We start from the raw sequence: 12100 nt of genomic DNA on the forward strand, positions 1-12100 counted from the left end.
ACCATCATGCCTAGCACCTCCTCCTTCAGGATTTCAACCCCATGTTCAAGTGCTATGTGTCTTCTATTTCTGAAAAGCAAGCAACTTGTCTCAGCCTGAACACAGGCTCTTTACTCTGGTGGCAAGTCTCTCACTCTATTCCAAATTTATACCCTAGAAGGACAGGGAGGGAAGGAGAGGGAAGGGGAATGGAGGGAGGGACAAAGAAAGAGAGAGAGAAGGATTCCCAATGGCAGCCTCAGGCTCGAGAGGGATGCAGTGGTTCTAAGATGTGGAGGCATGTCTCATAAATTCCAGCAGAGGACAGAGGGGCTACCCATAAGTCCCAGAGAGAATAAAGGAGATTCTTCTCCTACTCCCACCCAGACGCTGCTCTGCCCCAGTTCCCAGAGGGGACTCCAAAGAGAATCAAGCCAGAACTGGCTGACTCCAGGACAAAGTAAAGAGAAGGGCCAGCTGGTGACTCTGTTGTTATAAATGGAAGCCTACCTCTACCCTCTCCGCCACTGCTGCCCCACCTGTTGCTTACCTGGAGCATAACTGGGGCTGTTGGTCGGGTACAGGCTGGGATTGTAGGCAGGAGCAGCTGCCGGGTAGGCTGTGGGGTAACCTACAGAGACATAAGAAAAACCTCAGTTAGTCATGCAAGTGGATAGGAAACCATCTAAATCACAAGTTTGGCTTTCAGTCTCTTCACAGACTATTTTTGACAGTGTACACGAACAGCTTTCAGATTTCAAGAGAAAAGTCACAAAATAGTGCAACTCTATTTTTAAAAAGCAATATATGTAGTATGTCTGTCTCTTCACTGTAGGACAGTAGAAACAGTACAGACATTCATACAATAAAACATAAACTGACCGTCACATTGTTGTCACAATACTACTCTTTTCCCAAAGGCAACCCCTTCAGCACCAACAGTTTTGGTATCTATTTTGTTCATACAGTTTTCTTTTATTATTATCATATTTATTTTGTGTGCATGTGCATGTGAAAACATGCACTTTTACCCACTGAGCCATCTCACTAGCCCTCAGATTGTTTTCATATATTCATTTTTCTAAAAAGTAAATCTATTTAAAAAGATTTTATTTGTGTGCATGTATGTATACATAAGTGTTCATATCACCACACATGTGAGAAGGTCAGAGAACAGCTTAGTGGAGCCAAGTCTTTCCTTTATGCTGAATGTGGAATCCAGGCATCAAACTCAGGTCAAAGGGTTTGTGTGGCAAGGGCCTTTAACCCACTGAACTATCTAGCCGACCCTACACACTGTTTTGTTGTTGAAATTCTAATGTCTAAATATAAATTTGTCATTTTAACCACTTTCTATCATTTTAATGCTTAACGCCCCCCATAGGCTTGTGCATTTGACAGCTGTGGCCCTCTGTTAGCACTGTTCTGGGGAGTTGAGGAATCTAGGGGACATAGGGCCTAGCTAGTGGACACAGGCCTCCAGGGCCACAGCTGACGATTATAACTTGGCTCTGCTTCACAGCCCATCTTGGATTCCTGTCTGCTGCTATGATGTGACCAATCGCAAGCTCTGCCCTCACACATCATGTCATAATACCATGCCCTCACGGATAGGATGGAATATATTCCTTGAAACCATGAACTAAATAAATTTTTTGTCTGAGGTATTTTGTTAGAGTGATCAGAAGAAATGCTAGTATATTATTTGGGCAGTTCAGTGCACTTCATTACTTTCCCAGTGTTGTATAACTGTCCTCTATGTCTCTAAAATTTACCATTCTCAAATAGAAACTTTGTAACCACTGGTTACTCCTAATCCTCTAGTCCTCACTAGTAATCAATCTAATCTACTTTTTTTTTTCGAGACTCTAATCTACTTTTAAATACTTATTTCTAGAATTCATTTCTAAAGAAATAATCAGAGTCTGGGCTGGGGAGATGGCTTAGTGGTTAGAAGCACTGGCTGCTCTACCAGCAGACCTGGGTTCAGTTCCCAGTAACCACATGGCAGCTCACAACAATTTATAACTTCAGTCCCAGGGGATTTGATATCCTCTTCTGGTCTCTGGGCACTAGGCACACACATGATGTGTAGACATACATGCAGGCAAAACAACTATTTACATACAAATAATTATAATTTAGGAAAGGGGGTAGTTCAAAGATTTTGGTTTTAGGGTTTTTTTTCCCCCTTCAGCTTTTAAAACTTTTTACTTGCAGGTTCTTTCCCTTCTCCACCAGCCAGAGTGGCAGGCAGCCTTCATTGTCCGTGCTGCTTGATTCTTCAGTGTGAAAGGACTAGCACAGTCACTTAAACTTGACCCAACCTCTTTGCTGCTCACAAAATTAAACAGCTAAAAGAAATAAAATTGGAGACTGGAGAGATAGCTCAGCAGTTAAGAGCACTGGCGGCTATTCCAGAGGATGAGGGTTCAATTCCCAGGACCCACATAACAGCTGACAACCATTTATAGCTCTAGTTTGAAAGTATTGGATTCCCTTTCTGGCCTCTGCTGTGCACAGACATACATACAGGCAAAATAAGCATACATACAAATTAATTAGTTAATAAAAAAGAAGTAAAATCAGGGGGCAATAGTGTGTGATGTACAGGCCGTGCTAACACTGTCTGTCTCATTATAGTCTGCCCATCTGCTTCTCCTGTTCTAGCCTTTTTTTTTTTTTTTTTTTTTTTTTTTTGGTTAGTTTTTTCGAGACAGGGTTTCTCTGCGTAGCCCTGGCTGTCTTGGAACTCACTCTGTAGACCAGGCTAGCCTCGAACTCTCGAACTCAGAAATCCACCTGCCTCTGCCTCCCAAGTGCTGGGATTAAAGGCGTGCGCCACCACCGCCCGGCTTGTTCTAGCCTTTCTTTTGAAGGCAGAGGGCTTTTTTTTCTTTCTTGCATTTCCGTCCTCTTAAATTCAACTTACAAAATTTCTCAATCTCAGGCATACTAGGTTTGTTACACATAGCTATCAAAGTAAAGTGTATCAAAGAAGAGTTTGATGTACACAGTGGCTGTCAGGGAGTATTATTTTTTTAGCTTTTGTTTGTTTGTATATATATTTTATTGTTTATTTGAGATAGGGTCTTCCTATAAAGCCCAGGCTACTCTAGAATTCATAAGCCTCTTGCCAATCCCTATGCTGGGGCTGCATGTGTGAAACACTCCACCAGCTTCATAGTGAGAGTTCTAAGGCTAATCCCAACGATCATCCATTCAGTAAATACTTAGGTATTAACTCTGTGTCAGACACAGGATTGGAAACTTGTATCAGTACATAAAACAAACAAGCCTGCTCTCATGGAACCTGGAAAAGGCACTGGAAAAATATCAAAACCAAGTCTAGAATGTACAAAAAAAAAAAAAAAAAGAAAATCTTTAGGCAAAGTAAGAACAACAGAAATGTCTGGGCAGTGGTGGGACACACATTTAATCCCAGCACTTGGGAGGAAGAGACAGGCAGGTCTCTGAGTTCGAGGCCAGCCTGGTCTACTGAGTGAGTTCACGGACAGCCAGGACTACACAGAAAAACCCTGTCTCAACTCCACACCCTCCTAAAAAAAGAACATCAGAAGTGCACTACAGTTAGATCACTACAATATATTAAACAATATTCAGGTAAGATACACTGAAAGGTTCCAGATCCAAAGGCTTGAAGGAAATATGTGGCAACCAAGTAGACAGTATAGGAAGTCTTTTAGAGCATCAGAGAAAACAAAACAAACAATTGAAAAAAAAAACCCACTCAGAGCCAAGGCCCTACAATGGGAAGTACATAGTTACTTTCCTCTTTGCTGTAACAAAATATCCCAGAAACACAGCTTAAGGAAGGGCTTATCCTGGCTCAGTTTGCATATACAGTCCCTCACTGTGGGGAAATCATGCCAGCAGGTGAGTGACACAATTGGTCACACTTGCATGCAGAGTGATGATGCTGGTGGTCAGCTTGCTTTTTCCTTTTTACTCAGACCAAGATCCTGTGACACCACCCACAGTCAGGTAGGTCTTCCCACCTCAGATAACCCAGTCTAAAAACACCCTCCCAGAAGTCTGTCTATTTCCTATCAAGATGACAATATTAACTATCTGAGGACCATAGAGGATATATCTGGAGAATAATGACGAGGCCACTGTGCCTGGAGTGAACAAACAGGGAACAGTAGCAGCAAGGAGTCAGAAAGAGAATGTGCTCTTCAGTTCATGTAGAGCCTTATAGGCTCCTGTGAGGACTTACGGTTTCAGTCTGAGTGAAACAAGCAGCACACACAGAGTTTTGAGCAGAAGAACATCATAATCTTATTTGTGTTTGAAACAGAGTCACTCTGATGGTTATATTGAAAAGAAAAAAGCAGAAAGGTGGAGAGACAGAGTCCAGTTGAGCGCATATGGCATAAGCCTGGCAATTATGAACATGGGGTCAGACCAGGGCAATGGTGCAGAGTGGTAAGAAAGTGTTCGGAGAAAAGTTCTCACATATTTTACAACAATATATCCAGTAAGACGCTCAACGTACATTAGCAGTGTGTAAGTGCCTACCTAAGTACTCCATGCAGGTTTTATATGTTCATTGGAATGTTAATGGTAGAAAGCTGGTTTCAAAAGTCAAAGATTAACTCCCTAAATCCCTAAAAGCTTCTTTGGGATCTGTAAATATTGGAGCTTAAATAGTGTATCTTTGTTAATATGCTATTACAGAAATCCTTGAATTCCAGAGAAAATTCATCACTCTACCCTGATCTATTTCAGAAATGAAGTAGCCAGCTTGTCACTTAATTAGCAATCTAGAGATATGCTACTTCTCAAGAAGAAAGTCAAGGAATGTAATCCCGGAAGTTAAGTGATCCAGTCTCAAGACTGAAATCTGTATTCAGCTTCCTGTGAGAGATTGTGTGCCACAGACAACCATGTTCCTACTTTACATTTCAGACAACTTGCTTTAGAGGAAAATTATAGGTTCATCCTTTAACATTTTTTAAATTTTATTTTTATATATTTATTTTGTGACAGGGTCTCACTATGTAGCTCTGGCTGTCCTAAAACTCACTATGTAGACCAAGCTGACCTAGAATTTATAGAGATCAACCTGACTCAGCCTCCTCCTGAGTGCTGAGTGCTGGGTACAAAGAAATGTACCACCACAACCAGCTAAATCCTTCAGTGTTGCTAATTAGAATTACTATTCAATTTATTTCTTTTGAGGCAGGATACCCAAGGCTAGCCAAGAACACATTGTAGCTCAGGCTGGCCTGAACTTCAGCCTTCTGAAGGCAACATACGCAGAAGTGGTAAGAAGTAAAATACTAGATTCTTTTTTAAAACAATGTGTGCCTTCTCCCATGATGTGTGTGTGTGTGTGTGTAGTGTGTGCATTTGTGCATGTGCCACAGCATGTATGTATAGGTCATAAGATAACCTTAAGGAGTCAACTCTCTCTCTCATTCCACCATGTGGGCCCCAGGAGTAAAACCCAGGCCTTCACACTTGGCTGCAGGTCTTCACACTTGGCTGCAGGTCTTCATCACTGTATCATCTTATTGGCTCCGGGGCTGGAAGTCTTAATCGTGACATCAGGTAAGAGAAGTAAAAGGTGTCCAAATAATAAAAGATGAGCCAAATGATCACTGTTTGCAGGAGATGTGAAAAGAAATAGAAAAAATACTACAAAAATAGTAGAGATAAAGAAATGAATTCAGTAAAAATTTCAGGATATAAAATCAACATATAAGAATTGGTAACACTTTTATACACCAATAACAGACTTGCTGGGAGTGAAATTTAAAAAGCAATCTCATTCACAAAATAGCTATAAAATATAAAGAATAAGACACTGAAGAATCATCCAGTGGTGTGGTAGCTCCTGGCCCAGCTAGCTGGAGTATCCATCCAGTGCAACAGCAGAAACAACAAAGACCATGCCTCACAAGTGACCTCACACACATGCATACAGTGGCTCTTGTGCTCCAACAGTCTTACACACACACACAAACACACACAAACACACTTTTTGCTAAAAGTAGAAGCCACTATTGTATCCTCAGTGCAAAGATTTCTGCCTTAAAAAAAGCAAAAACAAACTAACAAAACAAAAAACCAAGATCTCTTTATTCTTTCTAACTAAAAAAGACAGCAAGAAAAGAAAGATATAATTTAGAATCTCTATCATGTTCTGGTTGGGTACTTCTTTACTGATTTAATCTCCATCCCAACTCTAAAAATATATATTATTAGCTGCATTTCTGAGATGAAATACTGAGACAAATCTTACACAGCTAATGAGACAAAATTGAAGCCTCAGTGAAACAAAGCCCATCTTAATCCTCCTCTCTACCCTTACTGTCCCTGTAGTTTTATGTGTCAGCTTGACACAACCTAGAGTCATCTGAGAGGTGGGAACCTCAAGTGGGAAAATGCCCTCATAGGGTCCAGTTGTAGGGCACTTTCTTATTAGTGATTGATGGGGGAGGGCCCAGCCCATTGTAGGTGGGGCCATGCCTGGGCTAGTGGTCCTGGGTTCTATAAGAAAGCAGGCTGAGCAAGCATATGGAGCAACCCAGTACTCAGCACCCTCCATGCCTCAGCATCAGCTTCTGCCTCCAAGTTCCTGCCCTGTGTGAGTCCCTGTCCTGACTTTCTTTGATGATAAGCAACAATCTGGACGTGTAAGCCAAATAAACCCTTCCTTTGCTTTGCTGGGTGTGTGTTCCATCATGGCAATAGGAACTCTAACTCAGACATTTCCTATAGCAAAAGTGTAAGCCTCTAGATCTAACTGCTGCTCACTTAGCAAATTTTTTTACAATTCATCTTCAAAACTAGAAGAATGACTCTGGAGAGTAAATCCTGAGGGAGGGGTGTGTGAGACAGGGTCTCTCTGTGACCCTGGCTGTCAGGAGCGCTCTATGTAGACCAGAGTGGTCTCTACCTCCCAAACACTCAAAGTAGTGCATCATCACACCTGGCTGGTGGGTCAAGTTGTTTAAAGATGCTTCTGGGGTTTGGTGGTGGTGGTGGTAGTGGTTTTGTTTTGTTTTGATTTGTTTTGTGTTAAAGGCTATTTGTCTCCCATTTGCAGTCTTCAACACAGGCCAAGCTCCGGTTATTGAAATGTACCGTGTAAGCACTGAATTGCGATGTTGGAAGAGGTCTTGGAGAAGAGTCCAATTTGCCATCAGCACAGGAATGTAACAGAGTCTCTGCTGGCACCCTTTCTTCCACCTACCCTCCCCCCCCTTCCTCTCCCCTTCTCTCTCCCTCTCTCTCTCCTTTCTGAGACACAGTTTCTCTCCAGCCTTGACCATCCTGGAACTCGATCTGTAGACCAGGCTAACCTCAAACTAACAGAAATCCAGCTTCCTCTGCCTCCCGAGTGCTACTGGAACCCTTTCAAATGGGATGCTAAGAACCTCTCTGGCACTCAGGCTTCTTGGAGAGTACTGGAGGCTGAAGTGGGTACCAGTTATTCTTCCATAGTGTATTCTAGGACAAATCTATAACACCCAGTTCTCTCAAGCTTGCCTCCTTCTGCTACTCACCTCTGATTACATTTCAAATCCCCTTTCCTTAACAATTAAAATCTTCCTGCCTCATTCACTTTCCTGCTGGTGTATTCTCTTGTGATTTGAGGAGGAAAAAGTTAATTAAACTTACATGACAAGACTCTGATGATGGTGGTCAATGAAGATTTAACATGATTTGCTCTGTATTTCCTCATCATTGTAGGGTTAATGTCCACTGTCAATGACTAGATTTAGAATCACCTTGGAAATGCATCTGAGTATGTCTAGGAGAGTATTTCCAGAAAGGTTTAAATGAAGGTGGTGGGGGTCCTACCCTGAGTGTTGGGTGAATAAAAGGGAGAAAGCAACATGATGACCTACATCCATCTCACTCTGCTTCCTGACCAAATGCAAGTGACCAGCTATCTCATGCTCCTGTTGCCCAAATTGGCCCCACCATCATGGACTGACTCTGGAACTGGATAACCTAAAAATAAGCCCTTCCTTCCTAAATTGCTTTTGTCAGGTATTTTCAAGTAAACAAATGCAACCATAGTCACCACCAGTACCACCATAGATAGCATCTAGCAAATGCTTACTCTGTACCAACCGTGGTACTAGGCACTTCCTTTCTAGAGAATCTAAGTCTAATGGGAAAATGATATGGTCCATCTAAAATAATCTATAGGCAAAACATATCATCAAAATGATGAGGAAATGAAAAACAGGTTTGGGAGAACTGGTAATAGTTTAAGCTACTGAGGGAAATAGTGAAAAAAAAAATCTTTAAGCTTGACAGAATGGGAGGAGGTTGCTAGGTACATAGAATAGAGTCGTTTGCCTGCATGTGTGCTTGTGTATAATGTGCATGCCAGGTGCCTGAGGAAGCCAGAGGAGGGATTGGAGTCTGCAGAACTCCAATTATTATTATTACTACTATTGTTAACTAATAAGATTGATATTAGATGACTGTGACTGCCACGTGAGTGCTAGGAGTTGAAACTGGGTCCTCCAGAAAAGCAGCCCATGTTCTTAACTGCCACGTCCCCAGACCAGGATATTCACTCTATGCAGTATGGGAAAGTACACTACAGTTAAATAAATGACAAACATCATAGGAAGATCCGAGAATGAAGGACTTGCTAGGGAGTTACTGCTGTAGACCAAAGGAAAAACTCATAAAGTCTGACCCTGACAATAAAATCTCATTTTTAGTGTAGTGTGCTGAGAAACTACAGAAGATGGGAACCATCCAACTGCAGGCTTTCAGAGTTTTTTCCTACATCAATGCATGAAAATGATAAACTAAATGGACTCTGACCTGTGAGTTCCAGAAAAATAGCTGAATCCGAGGTTCTTCTTATTAGCAGAGAAGCCAGGCTGCTGAGAGGGCTGACGGGTGAGGGTATAGGTCAGACCTGACAGGCAGGGCCTGTAGTGCTGGCTTTGGTCTCATCCACCAGACCTGAATCATAGGCAGCCAGTACATGGGACTCAAGGCCCACCCACCCAGCTTCACACAGGCTCTAGCAAGCTTTAGAGCAGCAGTTCTCAACCTTTGGGTCATGACCCCTTTGGCGGTTAAACAACCCTTCTACAGAAGTCAGGTATCAGCTATCCTGCATATTTACATTTATAACAGTAGCAAAGTTACAGTTATCAAGTCGCAACAAAAATAATTTACGACTGGGGGGTCACCACAAAAGGGGGAACTGTATTATGGTTGACAGTATTAGGAAAGTTAAGACTACTGCTGTGGAGGAACTGTAAAGGGTGTTTGTTAACTATAAGTGCTCAGTGCAAACCTACTGCCCTGAGGAAACAGGAAAGGCAAGGATACCCAGTGCTGAGCTATACTAGAACAGTGTTACATCTTCAAGAAAAGCATGTTCGGCCATGGCTAAGGGCAAATCACTTCCTGATCACTCACTCCAAGTCTCAGTTGAGAAGGCTGGTAAAATCAGAGACAGGCTTACATGGTTATGTTTTGATATAGAGACAATACTATCACTACCATTAAAATATTCAGAGAAGAATAGTCTGTTTAGATAATCAAAATATAATTGTTCTAGGTAAGTGAGTATAGAAGGCCAAATGTGTACTGTTCCTCAGGGGGAAAATTCTTTAAACAATCTAAAAATCGCTTTAGAGTTCTTATCCACTGGAATGAAGAAACTTTAATAGAAAGCAGATGGCCTATTATTCTACCTCCAACCCGAGTATCCTTTCCTTCTTTTTTCTGCTATATGCTAAAGCATTGAGAAGTACTCAACAACACAAGGTTGTTTGTGGATGGCCTCTGATCTCTGTGCATTTATTTTCTAAACAGATAAAAGAACAATATCAATTTTACAAATTAATGGTTTAGTCCATGAATTTCTTTGAACTTCCATGTTGACTATTTTACTTCATTATTCTATTTAAAGAGATGTAGCAAAAGGAAAATTATTGTTCATATTTAATAAAACAGTTATCCCCAAAATAAGTTATATCTCCCCTTCCCTCCACACCTTACATCTCCAATTTCAGAAATAAAACAAGTACACCTATAATCTCAGCAATCAAGAGGTTGCAGTAGGTGGGACACAAGTTCAAGAGCAGCCTGGGTTACATACTGAGATTCAAGCCTCCTGAGCTACAGAGCAAGCCCTGTCTCAGAAGACAAAATAAAACAAATATAATCCTTCTCTGGTGGTATATGCCTCCCCCAGCACCCAAAAGGTTGAAGTAGGACAGCTGGGAGTTGGAGGATAATCTGAACTACACCTCGAGACCTCTCAACGAACTAAAAATCACGTATGAATCAAAACCTTAAAACCATTTTTTAAAAGATTGATTTATTTATTTTATGTATGAGTATACCATAGCTGTCTTCAGACACACCAGAAGAGGGTGTCGGATCCCATTACAAATGGTTGTGAGCCACCATGTGGTTGCTGGGAATTGAAGTCAGGACCTCTAGAAGAGCAGTCAGTGCTCTTAATCACTGAGCCATCTCTCCAGCCCCCTTAAAACCATTTTTAAAAGATGTAGGAAAATAGTACTTCTTAGATAAGGAAAAAAATCATAAAATGAGTGATAAATCTAAATTATCAAAAATCTGAAAGTCTGTATGACAAAAGATGGCATCAGAAAATTTGAAATGTACAGAGACAGAAGACATTTTAATACATATTACACGGGACTGATATGCAGAATACAAGGTCAGATCAATCAACAAGAAATCAAAATCGTCTAATAGAATCTAATCAAGCAATTCAGAGAGAAAAACATTAGTTGACTAGGGAGGAGAAAAGGAAAAGATATTCAGACACACTGGTGATTAGTGGAATGCAAACAGACGGAGCCCATTAAACATCTCAAACGGAGCATTCTGTTGAGAATTTTACATGTATCCAGCGAGATGCTATTTCCAGTCTTGTAATACACCTGTCTGGCTTGGGCAACATGGATTTTGTTCCTTTTATGTCCTACATTTTAGAAGAGTTTGTAGTGTTCTTAGAGAACTGTTGTTCTTGTTTGAATACTTGTAGACCTCAATCAGGTCTTCAGCTTACCTTTGTGGAAATTTTCTTGACAACTAATTATCTTTGTCAAAAGTCTATTCAGCTTTTCAGGGTGGTGTGGGAACCTGTTTTGTTGTTTTATTTGTTTCTAATTTTGTCATGAATCAGTGTTTATAGCTTGTTTTTCCATTTCACTTAGGTGTCTCAGATCCTAACACACAATTGCCTCACAGCAATCTCTCATATTTTTTACTTCCATACAGCTGGTAGTAATATCCTCTGCACTTTTTTGAGACAAGATCTTACTATGTACCTAAAGCTATTTTTTTTTTTTTGAGACACGGTTTCTCTGTGTAGCCCTGGCTGTCCTGGAACTAACTCTGTAGACCAGGCTAGCCTCGAACTCAGAAATCCGCCTGCCTCTGCCTCCCAAGTGCTGGGATTAAAGGCGTGCGCCACCATTGCCCAACCATGACCTGATTTATAAAAAATATTTTATGTGTATGTATACTTCGCATGTGTGTGTACCGTGTGCATACAATGCCTGAGACACTCAGAAGAGAACATCAGCTCAGACTGCCTATAACTGGAGTTACAGACGGTTGTGGGTGCTTGACCTCAGCTCCTCTGCAGGAACAGTCAGTGCTTTTAACCAGGGATATCCCCCAGCACCAATTCTCCTAATCTTTTTTAAAAAATGATTTATTTTTATTTTATGTGCATTGGTGTTTTGCCTGCATACATGTATATGTGTGTACATATACATATACATCATATACATCTGTGAGGGTGCCAGATCCTCTGGAACTAGAGTTACAGACAGTTGTGAGCCGCCATGTAGGTGCTAGGAATGGAATCCCAGTCCTGAAAGAGCAGCCAGTGCTTTTAACCACTGAACCATCTTGCTAGCCCCCAATTCTACTAACCTTTTTTAAAGAACCATTTTTTTTTTTTTGCTGGATTTTCTCTACTTTAATTGATGTCTGCTCTAATTTTTATATCTTCTCTTCTACTTATTTAAGTTTCACTTCTCTTTTCTTTGCCAGTGAGGGAAGGTGAACCACTGGATTTCTGGAGCCCCTGCTCTGGCTTCACGAAAGGAAGCATCACAGT

At 41.2% G+C, this 12100-nt stretch overlaps 1 protein-coding gene across 1 annotated transcript in view; it reads right to left on the reverse strand.

Annotated features, from left to right (window-relative positions):
* The window catches only part of Fam168a (family with sequence similarity 168 member A), a 143291-nt gene that overhangs the window by 23478 nt on the left and 107713 nt on the right, over window positions 1–12100 (reverse strand). The window contains exon 3 of the mRNA XM_028770620.1: window positions 530–610. Coding sequence (XP_028626453.1) covers window positions 530–610 — 81 coding nt within the window. The remainder of the gene's footprint in view (window positions 1–529; window positions 611–12100) is intronic.

Source organism: Grammomys surdaster, unplaced genomic scaffold (assembly GCF_004785775.1).
Source record: "Grammomys surdaster isolate TR1022 unplaced genomic scaffold, NIH_TR_1.0 203, whole genome shotgun sequence".
Lineage (NCBI taxonomy): Eukaryota > Metazoa > Chordata > Mammalia > Rodentia > Muridae > Grammomys > Grammomys surdaster.